The sequence below is a fragment of the Hyla sarda genome, chromosome 2 (assembly GCF_029499605.1).
Source record: "Hyla sarda isolate aHylSar1 chromosome 2, aHylSar1.hap1, whole genome shotgun sequence".
Taxonomy (NCBI): Eukaryota; Metazoa; Chordata; class Amphibia; order Anura; family Hylidae; genus Hyla; species Hyla sarda.
Genome location: NC_079190.1, coordinates 69,379,796 through 69,395,619, shown reverse-complemented (window position 1 = coordinate 69,395,619; position 15,824 = coordinate 69,379,796). Strand labels below are relative to the sequence as shown.

Genomic DNA, 15,824 nt, shown 5'->3' with positions numbered 1-15,824 from the left:
ACAGTAAATTCGATTCGTCACGAACTTCTCGGCTCGGCAGTTGATGACTTTTCCTGCATAAATGAGTTCAGCTTTCCGGTGCTCCCGTGGGCTGGAAAAGGTCGATACAGTCCTAGGAGACTCTTTCCTAGGACTGTATCCACCTTTTCCAGCCCACCGGAGCACCTGAAAGCTGAACTAATTTATGCAGGAAAAGTCAGCAACCGCCGAGCCGAGAAGTTCGTGACGAATCGAATTTACTGTAAGTTCGCTCATCTCTACTAGGCAGTATTGTTGATGAAGTAAGCAAATGATACACAGAGAGTTATGTGCAAGAACCTATTTCTTATTAATAGGACTTGTGCATGGAACTCACTGGGCATCATACACCAATCAACGTTACTGCCCAGTATGGGCCTACATCTCTCCACACCTGATGTGAAGGATAGATAGGAGGTAGTGTTACTGGTACAATTAAAAGGTAGAATTTTTTTTTGTTACTGATTATATCCAGATACTGAAACATAGTCTTTTTTTTTTTTGTTTTTTTTGTAATCTGTTCTTTTTTCAGATCTGTAGTTTCTTTTTCTTTTTTGTATGTGAGCTGTTTTTTTTTAGCTCAATGAATATATGGACACCAATATCATTGAAAACTAATTTATTTTATTAAGTAAAAAAATGCATATAAACAGTCCACCCCCAGGGCCCTTGGGGATGAATGAACCAGAATTAATGCAGAAATAATGACAGCGGAAATAGTTAAAAATATATAAAATGAAAATATAAATCTACCACCTCTAGAATGAGTAAACTTCTGGCAATAATAAATATTAAATTAAAAAATTCTCAGAAGGAATCAGTCCTGTAAAAAATAGGAAAAATGAAGGTCCAATCTTAAAATAATGTCCACATGTATAAAGTGTCCATAAACCATGCTTATAATGGGGATAGAGGTGCGTATGGTAAACGTATCTCATATACACTCCTTTATGCTCTGCATACTCGGTAAAGTCCTGCAGGTAAAGAATTTTGGTACACAGTACCACTCATTCTGATAATGTATATGAGATACTTTTTCTGTGAGCCTGGTGGTTCATTAGCCCACAAGAGCCCTGTGAGTGGACTGTTTATATGCATTTTTTCACTTACCGTATTTTTCGCCCTATAGGACGCATCGGCATATAAGACGCACCCAATTTTAAAGGTGCAAAATGTAGAAAAAAAAAGATTCTGCACCCAACAGTGATCTTCAACCTGCGGACCTCCAGATGTTGCAAAACTACAACTCCCAGCATGCCCGGACAGCCGTTGGCTGTCCGGGCATGCTGGGAGTTGTAGTTTTGCAACGTCTGGAGGTCTGCAGGTTGAAGACCACTGGATAGGAGGTAGTACTCACGTGTCCCCGCCGTTCCGGACCGTCACCGCTGCCCTGGATGTCGCTCCATCGCTGTCGCTGCATCCCCGACGCTCCGGACGTCTTCTTCCCCGGGATCCACGCTCTCCGTCATCATGTCGCCGTCATCACGTCGCTACGCATGCCGCTCCTATTGGATGACGGGACGGCATGCACGACGGCGTGATGACGTTGAAGGAGAGTGCCGCCATGCAGGGGATCCCGGCACGGAGCAGACACCGAGGAGGCAGGTAAGGTTCCTCCCGGTGTCCTGTAAGCTGTTCGGGATGCTGCGATTTCACCGCGGCGGTCCCGAACAGCCTGACTTTCGCTTCAGACGCGGCGGTCAGCTTTGATCGCCGCGTCTGAAGGGTTAATACAGGGCATCACCGCGATAGGTGATATCCTGTATTAGCCGCGGGTCCCGGCCATTGATGGCCGAAGGGACCAACACAATAGGTGTGTATTCGCCATATAAGACGCACCAACTTTCCCCCCCCCCAGTTTTGGGGAAGAAAAAGTGTGTCTTATACGGCGAAAAATACGGTAATAAATTAGTTTTCAATGATATTAGTGTCTGTATATTTCCAGTGTCTGTATATTAGTGTCTGTATAGCTCCAGATTTCTTTTATTCGTAATGTTTTCTCTTTTACCCGCACCCAGGGTATAGGTGCGTCCTATTAGAGCTATAGTGGCTATCCTTTATATTTTTATTTACGTGTTTTGTAATAGCATTTAGAGAAATGCTTAACAGCAAGTCCTATGGACATAGGCATTAATAGATATGAGCTCCCCCATTCACATCAATAGAAAATGTCTGGGCGTGCTCTTTGACCTTTTGACAAGGTCATTCCACAGGGGAGGGAGGCTAAGCTGTCTGCTGTTCTGAAGATCCTGTTTCCTCTACCTACTGGTGTCACCTTTCTCTATATTTCTGTAGTGCTCAGTTTCCAGAAGCCTCCTCTTATCACAGACAGGACTGGAAGTCTCAGCTTAGTTTTAGGCCTAGTAACCAAAAGTGATTATTTAAAAATATGGATAGTAAAATGGAAAATTAGAATGAAAAAAAACATCACAATGTTTAATATAAATGTTTTTTTTTATTTAAACAATAAGTAATTTTCTGATGACACAGTCGCTTTAAAGTGGTTATCCGGCAGGAAGTTTTTTTGTTTTTTTTTTATAAATATATGCTCATTGTATAGGACGGGCATAGGCAACCTTCGGTTTTGGACTACATCTCCCATGATGCTCTTACCCCCAAAATGCTGACAAAGCATCATGGGAGATGTAGTCCAAAACATCTGCAGTGCCGAAGGTTGCCTATGCCTGGTATAGGATATAAAAAAATCTCTACCTACCTCCAGCCGTCCAGCGTTGCCTCCGTTTAGTGATTTGCTTAGCTGCAGTGACATTTGACCCCGGTGCTTCCTGGGGACGACTTCCCGCAGCAGCTCAGAAAGGCTACGGAATCAGGAAATCGGGGGAGTACTGGAGGTAAGTAGAGTTTTTTTTTTTTTTTTTTTTATAACCTAAAAAAACCATTGTGGGCATAGTTAGAAAAAAAAATTCTCTCTGGATAACCACATTAGGCTTAAAAAGAGCTTAAAAGATACTTGTCACGACATTCTGGCAGCTCTGTGCTGCCGACATCAATAAATAACATTGAAAAAGCAAGTAAAACTAAAGTTGAAGGTTAGTTTTGTAGTATATATAAATGAAATGACCTCGATGATGAATCTCTTGTGTTTTTTAAGAAATCCACTTTGTCGCTCGCTTTCAATTGACGAACTGAGTCATAACCTGCGAGGCTGTCTGTCTCTGCATTCCCAGGCTACTATCAGAGAAGATTGTCCTACACTCCATTATGCTGCTGTGTAGACTGCTAGTAAAGAAAAGATCAGTAAGGCTGCAGAATTATAAAGGGCACAACAATCATCAGGAATGTGTGTGTATGTGTGTGGCTGTTTATTACATCCATTCTCTTGGAGCAGCGGGGATCGTTCAGGGTATAAAGCTAGTTCTAGGTCAGTGGTCCACATCCAATTACCAACATGTCAGAAGGCTCATTTGCAGCCTGTACCAATTGGTTCTCGAGGGCTTGGAGAAAGGCAGAGCCTGGGGAGCATCGTGGTAGGAGACAGCACAGCAAACAAGAGAGGCTAAAATGACGTGAAAGTTCCCAGCAAGTGACAACAATACAATAAATTAAAGTAACAAGAATGATTTGTGGAAGGAAAAGCTTACAAAGCCAATAAATGCTCCCTATGTTTCTATGGGAATGGTGAAAGGATAATCTGTCCACTACTGGATTTAGTCTGTATTTCTGTGTTTGATTACAATCATACCGCCATGTACACACAGAAGCAGAATTATACCGAAAGCAACTTGTTGCACCATTTAGAACTAACAAAGTAATGATCGCCAGAATCCATTATTCCTCGAATATATGTTATTGTAAGCCTGGCGTACTTATACAGATACATTAAAATTTATCAGTTATGCTGCATTATATTAATATGCAAACTGTTACAAAACAAATAGAACACTTTTTTTTTGTATTCATATATTCACTGATTCATATATCTTAGTGGTGCATCTTCCTGATCTTACAGCAGATGAAGCCCCTTTTACTGCTCATTCTAAATGCTCACAACCCCTTCAGTCACTAAAAGCTAGTCTTAAGTAATGACTGGATGCAGAGGTGTACCTACTGCCCATTGCACCCCCTGTATCAAAGTCAACAAAAATAAAAATAAAAAATTTCATGAATTAAAACATAGTATGTGACCTCTTATAACACATAATTAGGCTACTTCCCTTGAAACAGTATTTTCTTCAATATAACTTATACATCTAGTGTATGCTTGTGTGGCTCAAGCCCCCATGTGCACACTGCCTACGCTAGAGTACAGGCATCCATTACTTGTGCTGCGGCAACACCATTTGACCTGCGGCAACGCAGACAGAAGGCAGAAAAATAAAATGCTAGTCTCTATCTGTGTCCTGAGATCAAAGGGCAGCAGCTTTGAATGCCAGGCTTCCTCCAGCTCCAAAAAGAGTTCACCCTTGTCTGGCCTTAGCTGGCATGGTGGCTGAATACATCTAGAGGTGAGGCCAGATCTGATTGGCATTCAGTGCTCCCGCTGGGGGTTGGGTACACTGCTGTGCATCTGATGGCAGGTCTATTACACAGGGTGATGTCGCCGTGTTTGTAATAGGGCCCAAAGAGTATCTGAGGTCAAAGGAAGGCAAGAGGGAGATGATGCTGCAGTCTCTCTACCTGACTGCACATTAAACTCACGCCGTGAGAGGAAAATGGGAAGGAGCAATAGGAGCTATCTGACTGTTCAGTGGACCCATCACAGATCTGACAGATCAATTTGGGAAGATCCCACCCACTTAGCACAGTTCTAGAGACATTATGTGCATTTTAAGAAATTATACAAATACTTAGAAAAGCCAAAAATATACAAGATACCTACATAATTTTTGTCTGCTCTAAACATATCTACAGCTGCCCATGGGACAAATGGGATTTTTATTTGTATTAATTGCCACCTCTTTATCGGACTAATCAAAGTCACCTTTACCCTATAGCTATACTTTAATAATTCTACTGGAATACACTTTATTTTTTATTTTTTTATAAGAAGCAACAAATGAAGATACCAACAGATCCTGATGGATCCCATTGACTTTAATGGGGTCTGCCGGGTTTCCATCTGGTGTCTGTTTATTTAGCAGCATTTGCAGCATTTTTTTTTCACTCAGGTCCCATTATCTTAAGAGGACCTGTGGTCACACATAAAAACATGTGTTAGTGTATCCTTTAGATCCAATTCACAAGTCACAGCAGTCGGCACTCAACCTCCATTCACTGACTGAATTTCTGGATATGAGCCTGTCAGCTATCCTAGGCACACGTGGGTATCAGCATAAATGTACCTGTAGGGGTGCGGTAAATCCAGAGAGCAACGTTTCCAATAGAATCCAGTATAATAGAAGAAATGGATCGCGCTTACGACTTCAGGGGCAAAAAACTTGAATAGTCTTTATTCCAACGGTGCAAATAACATATAAAATGTTGCAGGACGCCACTGGGGAAACAGCCTCAGATGACAGCTGTTGCGCGTGCGTCTACACGCTTCATCAGGCCCTCGCACGCGCAACAGCTGTCACCTGAGGCTGTTTCCCCAGTGGCGTCCTGCAACATTTTGTATGTTATTTGCACCGTTGGAATAAAGACTATTCAAGTTTTTTGCACCTGAAGTCGTGAGTGCGATCCATTTCTTCTATTATACCGTATCCTTTAGATAGCTTAAAGGGGTACTCCTGTGGAAAACTTTTTTTCTTTTTCTTTAAATGAACTGGTGCCAGAAAGTTAAACAGATTTGTAAATTTAATTATATCAAAAAATCTTAATCCTATAGAGGAAATTCTTTTCTTTTTGCATTTTTTTTTTCTTGTCCGCAGTGCTCTCTGCGGACACCTCTGTCCGTGTCAGGAACTGTCCAGAGCAGCATAGGTTTGCTATGGGGATTTTCTCCTGCTCTGGACAGTTCCTGATACGGGCATCAGGTGTCAGCAGAGAGCACTGTGGACAAGACAAAAATAAATTCAAAAAGAAAAGAATGTCCTCTTTAGTATACAGCTGCTAATAAGTACTGGAAGGGTAAAGATTTTTTAACCTCTTAAGGACACAGGGCGTACCTGTACCCGCTGCGCCCATTCCCGGTTTATAACGCGGTGTCACGCTGTGACCGCGCATCATACTGGGTCGGTCCCAGTGGCTAATATAAGCCAGGACCCTGGGCAATAGCGTTCGGCACCGATCATTGTGCCGCGCGCTATTAACCCTTTAGACGCGGTGTTCAAAGTTGATCGCTGCATCTAAAATCAAAGTGAAATTTTCCCGGCAGCACAGTCAGGCTGATCAGGACCATCGTGGTGAAATCGTGATGTCCCGATCAGCTACAATGCGAGTGAAGGTCCCCTTACCTGCCTTCGCCATGTCTGAAATCCAGGCTTGAGCAATCGACCACCGATAACACTGATCTTTGCTGTGTCAATGCACGGCAATGATCTGTGTATGAGAGATCGGTATGTGCAGTGTAATAGCCACTAAGGGGGGCTATAACACTGCAAAAAAAAAAAAAGTGTGAAAAAAAAATTAATAAAGATCATTTAACCCCTTCCCTAATAAAAGTAAGAATCCACCCCCTTTTCCCTTAAAAAAAAAAAAAAAAAAAAAAACTGGGTAAATAAAAATAAACATGTGGTATCGCCGTGTGTGGAAATGTCCGAACTGTAAAAATATATCGTTAATTAAACTGCACGGTCAATGACGTACGCGCAAAAAAATTCCATAGTCCAAAATTGCGTATTTTGGTCACTTTTTAGATCATGAAAAAAATGAATAAAAAGCTGATCAATATAAAAATGGTACTGATAAAAACTTCAGATCATGGCGCAAAAAATTAGCCCTCATACCGGCCCGTACACAGAACGGAAAAAAAAAAGTTATAGGGGTCAGAAGATAACAATTTTAAACGTATAAATTTTCCTGCATGTAGTTATGATTTTTTTGACAAAATCAAACCTATATAAGTAGGGTACCATTTTAACTGTATGGACCTACAGAATAAGTAGAATTAGTGGCGCAAGAAATTCGCCAAAATATGGAATTTTAGATGCAAAATTTTAATGGATTTTTAGATGGTGATGAGGAAAAAATGAAAATGCAAAAACGGGGTTAATAGAAGTCAAAGAAAAATCGGTTTAACTTTCTGGCACCAGTTGATTTAAAAAAAAAAAAAAATGTTTTCCACCGGAGTGCCCCTTTAAAGGGGTACTCTGCTGCTCAGAGTTTAGAACAAACTGTTCCGAACGCTGGAGGTGGCGCCAGGAGCTCATGATGTCTAAGCCCCGCCCCTCATGATAGTTACATAGTTACATAGTTAGTACGGTCGAAAAAAGACATATGTCCATCAAGTTCAACCAGGGAATTAAGGGGTAGGGGTGTGGCGCGATATTGGGGAAGGGATGGGATTTTATATTTCTTCATAAGCATTAATGTTATTTTGTTCCAGGAATGTATCTAATCCTGTTTTAAAGCTGTTAATTGTTCCTGCTGTGACCAGTTCCTGAGGTAGACCGTTCCATAAATTCACAGTCCTCACGGTAAAGAAGGCGTGTCGCCCCTTGAGACTAAACTTTTTCTTCTCCAGACGGAGGGAGTGCCCCCTCGTCCTTTGGGGGGGTTTAACCTGGAACAGTTTTTCTCCATATTTTTTGTATGGGCCATTAATATACTTATATACGTTTATCATATCCCCCTTAAACGTCTCTTCTCAAGACTAAACAATTGTAACTCCTTTAATCGCTTCTCATAGCTAAGATGATCCATGCCCCATATTAGTTTAGTCGCGCGTCTCTGCACCCTTTCCAACTCCTCAGTGTCCCTTTTATGGACAGGCGACCAAAACTGAACAGCATATTCCAGGTGAGGCCGTACCAATGCTTTATAAAGGGGGAGTATTATGTCCCTGTCCCTCGAGTCCATGCCTCTTTTGATACATGACAATATCCTGCCGGCTTTGGAAGCAGCAGCCTGACATTGCATGCTATTCTGTAGTCTATGATCTACAAGTACACCCAGATGCTTCTCTACGTTCTCTACCAGTGACTCTGCCAGTTTAATCCCCCCTAAGACATACGATACATGCAGGTTATTAGTACCCAGATGCATAACTTTACATTTATCCACATTGAACCTCATTTGCCAAGTGGATGCCCAGACACTTAGTCTATCCAAGTCATCTTGTAACTTATGCACATCCTCTATAGACTGTACTGTGCTACAAAGCTTGGTGTCATCTGCAAAGATAGAAACAGAGCTGTTAATACCATCCTCTATATCATTGATAAATAAATTAAACAACAGCGGGCCCAGTACTGAACCTTGGGGTACACCACTAATTACCGGGGACCAATCAGAGTACGAATCATTGACCACCACTCTCTGGGTACGATCCATGAGCCAGTGTTCAATCCAGTTACAAACTATAATTTCCAAACCCAAAGACCTTAACTTATGATGTCATGCCCCCTCCTATAGACTTGCATTGAAGGGGCGGGACGTCATGAGGGGGGCAGGGCTATGACATCACTAGCTCCCAGCGCCGGCTCCAGCGTTCAAAACAATTTGTTCCAAACACTGAGCAGCGGAGTACCCCTTTAACTTTAGCCGTTTTCATGTTATTAACGCCACTAGATGGTTTTCTTTAGTATCTTGATGTGTAATAGTATAAAGATAACTTTTCCCAGAATTTTCTCCAATTCTTAAACTTGGCAAAAGATCCATCAGAGCAGATCAGAGGAGTAGCAGTGTTATTATACAGACCGAACATGACCCAAAATCACCTTTTTTTGGCTTTGGGTGTAGTAACCTTTTAAATGATTCTGCTTACAATGTTTCGAATTGTTTGGAGGATATACAGAATAGAATAAAGGTGCCTTTGAGGATGTGATGCATCTCATGCTGCTTGTGAGAAGCAGGTGATCCGTCCTCATAAGTGACATGGTCGAGTCAAAATCCCCAGGGCGCAAGTCATGAGAATGAGATATATGATCAGTAATGGGATATAAACAGCTTGGTTAGAGCCTAGATATCTGGAGCTTTTCCGACAGACTGCTGACTCACTATCACTCTCCTTCTATGTTATCCATAATGAAGGTCTAATCATACAGTCTCTTTGTATTTTCACTAATTTGTTAATTTTAATTGTGACAACTAATTTTAACTTAAAGGGAACCTGTCACCATAAAAATGGTACCAAATCTAGTGTCATGATGTTATAATGCAGATTAATACATAGTGTTAAAATTTAACATATAACATGTCACTTACTCAATGCAATACCTGCTTGTGAGCTTAGGAGTCCGGTGGGCAGTCTTACTTAAAGGGGTACTCTGCCTCTATACATGTTAACCCCTATCGAAAGGATAGGGGATAACATGTCTGATCGTGGGGGGCTCGGCAACAGGGGTATAAAGCATGCTTAGGCCCCTTTCACACTGCCATTTTGCACCTTTTTTTTTTTTTTTTTGTGCCTTAAAGGGGTTATCCAGGAAAAAAGGAAAAAAACTTTTTTTATATATCAACTGGCTCCAGAAAGTTAAACAGATTTGGTAAATTACTTCTATTAAAAAATCTTAATTCTTTCAGTACTTATGAACTGCTGAAGTTGAGTTGTTCTTTTCTGTATAAGTGCTCTCTGATGACACGTGTCTCTGGAACCGCCCAGTTTAGAAGCAAATCCCCATAGCAAACCTATTCTACTCTGTGCAGTTCCCGAGACAAGCAGAGATGTCAGCAGAGAGCACTGTTACCAGACAGAAAGCAACAACTCAACTTCAGGAGCTGATCATTATTGAAAGGATTAAGATTTTTTAATAGAAGTAATTTACAAATCTGATTAACTTTCTGGAGCCAGTTGAGCTATATATATATATATATATATATATATATATATATATATATATACATACATAAATAAATAAATATATATATATATATATATATATATATATATATATATATATATAAATAAATATATAAAAAAGTTTTTTCCTGGAATACCCCTTTAACGGACATCATTTTTGACGGGAAAATAGTCCTTACAGATCCCAATTACTATTATGGGGTCCCTCAGGCGCCGTTGTTTTCTGACGGGCGAAATGGGAGGAAAAACATTGCATGATGAATTTTTCTTCCCGCTATTCTCCCCAGGTTCCCCGACGAACATCATACTGCCGTGTCACAACGGCAGTGTGAAAGAAGCCTTGGCTTGTTAATACAAATTATACTCCTGGAACACAATCAGGGCGGACAAAGTCTCATTTTGAGGTTAAACTGTGGAACAGCCTATTAAGGAACATGAATTTACATTTAACCAAAAAAGAAAAATATATATTATTTAGTACAAGCTTTTTGGATAAAAAAAAATATATTACATTCAAATAAAAGTTTAATTCACAATAGCCAAACATTGTTGCAGGATGGCACGAGTAACACCAGTAAATCTCTGGTATCAACGATGACACTTTTGTATGCCAGAAAGTGGAATATCTAGAGTAAAATACACAAAACAACTTCCCTTATTAAAAAAATTTGCAAGCAAGGTGCTAAGAAAGTAAAAATAATGTGTAAAATTTCTAAATATGTGGCACTAATAACGTGAGCCATAGTTTAACCAAATATCCACCATAGTGTTTTGTTTTTGTTTTCTATTGTAGAGTTCTTTTTGTGGCTAAGGTTATAGGGATTAAATTTCTCTTTAAAGAGGTACTCCCATGCAAAAAAAAATTGTTTAGATCAACTGGTGCCAGAAAGTTAAACAGATTTGTAAATTACTTCTATTAAAAAAATCTTAATCCTTCCAGTACTTTTTAGGGGCTGTATACTACAAAGGCAATGTTTTTCTTTTTGGGTTTCTCTTATCTCACGACCACAGTGCTCTCTGCTGGCCTCTGCTGTCCATTTTAGGAACTGTCCAGAGCAGGAGAAAATCCCCATAGCAAACATATGCTGCTCTGGACAGTTCCTAAAATGGACAGCAGAGAGCACTGTGGTCGTGACATAAGAGAAATCCAAAAAGAAAAACATTTCCTTTGTAGTATACAGCCCCTAAAAAGTACTGGAAGGATTAAGATTTTTTAACCCCGTAAATGTACGTCCTGGTTTGGCGGTACTTAGCGCACCAGGACGTACATTTATGTCCTGTGTATGACCGGGCGCATCAGAGCGGTGCTCGCGTCATACACGGCAGGTTCTGTTATCGCGCAGATGTCTGCCATTAACCCCTCAGATGCCATGATCAGTACAGATCACGGCATCGGCGGCAATGCGCATGTTAAAATAGATGATCGGATCGCGGCCACGGCGATCCGATCATCTGTAATGGCGGACGGAGGTCCCCTCACCTGCCTCCGTCCGTCTCCCGGTATCTCCTGCTCTGGTCTGAGATCGAAAGCTGCTTTTTTGTTGCATTTTATTCCCCAAAAAATAAATAAAAAATGATCTAAAAGTTTTATATATGCAAATATGTTATCGATAAAAAGTACAGATGACGGCGCAAAAAATGAGCCCCCATACCGCCCTATATACAGAAAAATGAAAAAGTAATAGGTGGTCAAACTAGGGCGATTTTAGATTACTGATTTTGTACAAAAAGTTTAAATTTTTTTTAAGCGGTACAAAAATATAAAAGTATCTAGTCATGGGTATCATTTTAATCATATTGACCCACAGAATAAAGAACACATGTCATTTTTACCGTAAATTGTACAGTGCTAAAAGAAACCCTCCAAAATGTGCCCAAAAAAATTTTTTGGGGTTCACCATAAATTTTATGGTAAAATGAGAGGTTTAATTACAAAGTACAATTGGTCACGCAAAAATAAGCCCTTATATGGGTCTGTAGATGGAAATATAAAAGAGTTATGGATTTTAGAAGGCGAGGAGGAAAAAATGAAAATGCAAAAATAAAATTGGCCTGGTCCTTAAGGTCAAAATGGGATTGGTCCTTAATGGGGTTAATAGAACTAATTTTCAAATCTGTTTAACTTTCTGGAACCAGTTGATTAAAAAAAAAAAAAAAAAGTTTTCCACAGGAGTACCCCTTTAACCTGTTAAGGACCCATGACGTACGTGTACGTCATGAGTCTGCTCCCGATCTATAACGCGGGGCCACGGCGTGATAGCGGGTCGGGCCAGGCCTCTAACAACGGCCGGGATCAGTGGCTAATAGCGCGCGGCATTGATCGCGGTGCCTCGCTATTAATCCTTTAGACGCGGCGTTCAAAGTTGAACGCCGCGTCTAAAGTGAAAGTGAAAGCATGCCGGTTAGCTCAGGGAGCTGTTCGGGATAGCCTCGGCGAAATCGCAGCATCCCGAACAGCTTACAAGACAGCTGGAGGATCCCTACCGGCCTCCTCGCTGTCCTATCGCCGAATGACTGCTCAGTGCCTGAGATCCAGGCAGGAGCAGTCAAGCAGCAGAATCATCGATCAGTGGTTTCTTATGAGAAACCAGTGATCAATGTAAAAGATCAGTGTGTGCAGTGTTATAGGTCCCTTTGGGAGCTATAACACTGCAAAAAAAAGTGGGATAAAAAAAGTGAATAAAGATCATTTAACACCTCCCCTATTAAAAGTTTGAATCACCCCCTTTTACCCATAAAAAAAAAACTGTGTAAATAAAAATAAACATATATGGTATCGCCGCTTGCGGAAATGTCCGAATTATAAAAATATATAGTTAATTAAACCGCACGGTCAATGGCGTACGCGGAAAAAAATTCCAAAGTCCAAAATAGTGTATTTTTGGTCACTTTTTATATCATGAATCAATAAGTGCTATCAATGCAAAAATGGTACCACTAAAAACTTGAGCCCTCAAAAAATGAGCCCTCATACCGCACCATACGCAGAAAAATAAAGTTATAGGGGTCAGAAGATGACAATTTTGAACGTTTGTATACATTCTCCTCCATGTAGTGGAAACGGAAAAACCCCGGGTCCTTAAGGGGTTAAAGGGGTACTCCGCCCTTAGGGGATGTCAGATCTGGTGACCCCCGGCTGCTGGGGACCCCCGGGATCTTGGCTTCCTCACCCACCTGTACGGCTTCCGGCAACGCTGGAGGCTTTGGATCCCGACCACAATGGCGGAAGAGCGTGACATCACGCCCCACCCCCTCAATGCAAGTCTATGGGAGGTCCGTCACGCCCCCTCCCATAGACTTGCATTGAGGGGTCGGGGCGGGGCGTCACACGGGGCGGAGTCGTGACGTCACGCTCTTCCGCCATTGTGGTCGGGATCCAAAGCCTCCAGCGTTGCCGGAAGCCGTACAGGTGGGTGCTGCAGCCGAGATCCCGGGGGTCCCCAGCAGCGGGACCCCCGCGATCTGACATTTTATCCCCTATCCTTTGGGTAGGGGATAAGATGTCTAGGGACGGAGTACCCCTTTAAGGAGAACACCATGACCATGTGTGGAGCTTTAAAGACCATTACCAATCCACTTGGTATTTCAGTATTTCTTGTAGACTATTTGTATCTGTTAGGCACTTTTCACACTGTATTTATATGTAACCAAATACCAAAAATAATATAATTTATTTTGCATAAAACAAGGCCTCATGAAGCCATGTCAATGGAAAAAAAAGTAATAAAGAGTATCTGTCAGCTATAGTTGCTGCTAAAAGTTTCAGACACTGTTGGATATCAAAGCAAACACAAGGCTCTGTAGCCCATAGACTTGAATTGAGGGTGCGGGGCTTGACGTCACACGGGGGGAGCGGAGTTGTGACATCACTATACTCCGGCCCTGTGGTCGTCATGCTACACATTTGGAGCCTCCAGCGCTGTGGGTTGCAATGACAGATTGTGGGGGTCCTCAGCGGCAGGACCCCCACGACCAGACATCTGGAAAAGGGATAAGATGTACCCCTTTAAGAAACTTACATTGATATTATTTACGTTGCAGGTCTCGATGAGGAGCATAAGGTGGAGTTCCACGAGCACATATTCTTGGAAAAGTATTTGGAGGACTTTCCAAAGCAGGGACCAATCAGACATTTTATGGAGCTGGTGATGTGTGGCCTTTCTAAAAACCCATACCTTACAGTCCAACAGAAGAAAGACCACATAGATTGGTTCCACGATTACTTTCACAAAAAGGAAGATCTTCTGAAAGAATGTGATGTTAACATCAACTAAACAGGAGACGCAATTGTTGCTCCCCGTATTCGATTCACTCATAGTTGTGCAGAACTGTGCATACATGGACCCAGAGGAAGGGGAGAACTTTCTATTTCATCTATACCTAGGTATAATGGCAAATGTGACATATTGCTTGTTTAATAATAAAATATATTACACTATTGGTTTGCGTGTGTATCTTTAGAAATTAGGATTTATAATTTAGTTGGATATGATATTGGTCTACTTGTTAAGTGGCTGAAGCTTCATATGTGTTTGCCATATCTTTATCAACTCACAAAAAGACTTTACTGAAGTCACCATGAACTGGAAAGAAATGGTGTTTTATGGTTTGTGGAAAGCTCATGTGTTGGGACCTTTTTTCGGGACTACCCCATGTTGAGATACCAGTTAATGCCCCAAATACAAAGGCTAGGGAAGGGGCTCCCTGAATGGTTATGACAGGATGATGGTAAGACAATTGGCTGAAAGACTAAATTAGAAGATGTGGTTACGTGGCATGGTCTCCTCGCTCACAAGACCTTAGCTCCCTTGATTTCTTTTCTGGGGCATGGTAAAGAAGATGTTTTACGCAAAACAGATTTGAATCACCTGAATGGAACGCTTTATGAATTAAAGTGCTCAAATTGATGGAAATGTGGAGTTTCTACATTGTGTTCATGTAAATGTTGCAAAGCACATGGAACTTTTGCATCGCAAATGGTGAAAATCACATTGACCATGGTATGAAGTGGTGTTAAAAATGTTCTGAAAAAATGCATTTTGCCTATGTTTCCATACTTCAGGGACAAATTATATAAGGAATGAGCTAGATACAGTAGATTAGGAAAGAGGTTGTTACAACAGACAAGGGACACCTAGGCCAGGGAATAACCTGGTTGGAAAAGTCTTTAAAGGAAATCTATCACCAGTGTTACCTGCACTAACCAGTCGGTACCGACAGATGCGGGTGACACTGATGACAACGGTACTCACCATGTCCAGTTCCGTGCAGGTGATCTCCGGTAATCTTCTCCGTTAACCCCTGGCTTGGGGCATGGGCGGAGCTTAGTGACGTCACCGCTGCTGTTCTCTAGCAGCGGGACCCAGCAGGGAGCAGCAGCAGTGACGTCACTAAGCTCCGCCCATGCCCCATCCTCTGCTGCTCTCTGCTGGGTATCGAAGCAGCGATGACGTCACTAAGCTCCGCTCATGCCCCAAATCGGGTGCCCGGAGCTGAAGCTAACGGCCAAGATTACCGGAGATCCCCACCACGGAATGGGACAAGGTGAGTACCGTTGTCATCGGTGTCACCTACACTACCTGTTGGTACTGACAGGTTAGTGCAGGTGACACTGGTGAAAGATTTCCTTTTAAGTGCATTTAAAGTGTAAGAGTGGAGCATGGGGTAAGGCAGGGTATTCCATAGATAAGAGAAGATGGGCATATATGGTTATATGTAAGTTATCACCTCTCACTAAAAGGTAAGCAGGGAATGGACCGATACATCGAAATGAGCAAGAGAAGGCGGGCAGGTAAGTCAAGCAGTTTACTATGGATTGCGAATGCAGCAGTCTGTATGAAAGCCACTGAGAAAGTTACAGTAGTATACCGCAACTGCCATTAAAGAAAATACATAGTCTAGGAATTTAGTTCTTTTAAATGTATGGACAGGTCAAATCCATTAA

The 15,824-nt window shown here is 41.6% G+C and overlaps 1 protein-coding gene across 1 annotated transcript in view; it reads left to right on the top strand.

Annotated features, from left to right (window-relative positions):
• The window catches only part of MRPS31 (mitochondrial ribosomal protein S31), a 112,177-nt gene extending 97,304 nt beyond the window's left edge, over positions 1 to 14,873 (top strand). The window contains exon 7 of the mRNA XM_056561994.1: positions 13,922 to 14,873. Within this exon, the coding sequence (XP_056417969.1) occupies positions 13,922 to 14,154 (233 nt within the window). The 3' untranslated portion in view covers positions 14,155 to 14,873. The remainder of the gene's footprint in view (positions 1 to 13,921) is intronic.
• The last annotated feature ends 951 nt before the right edge of the window (positions 14,874 to 15,824 follow it).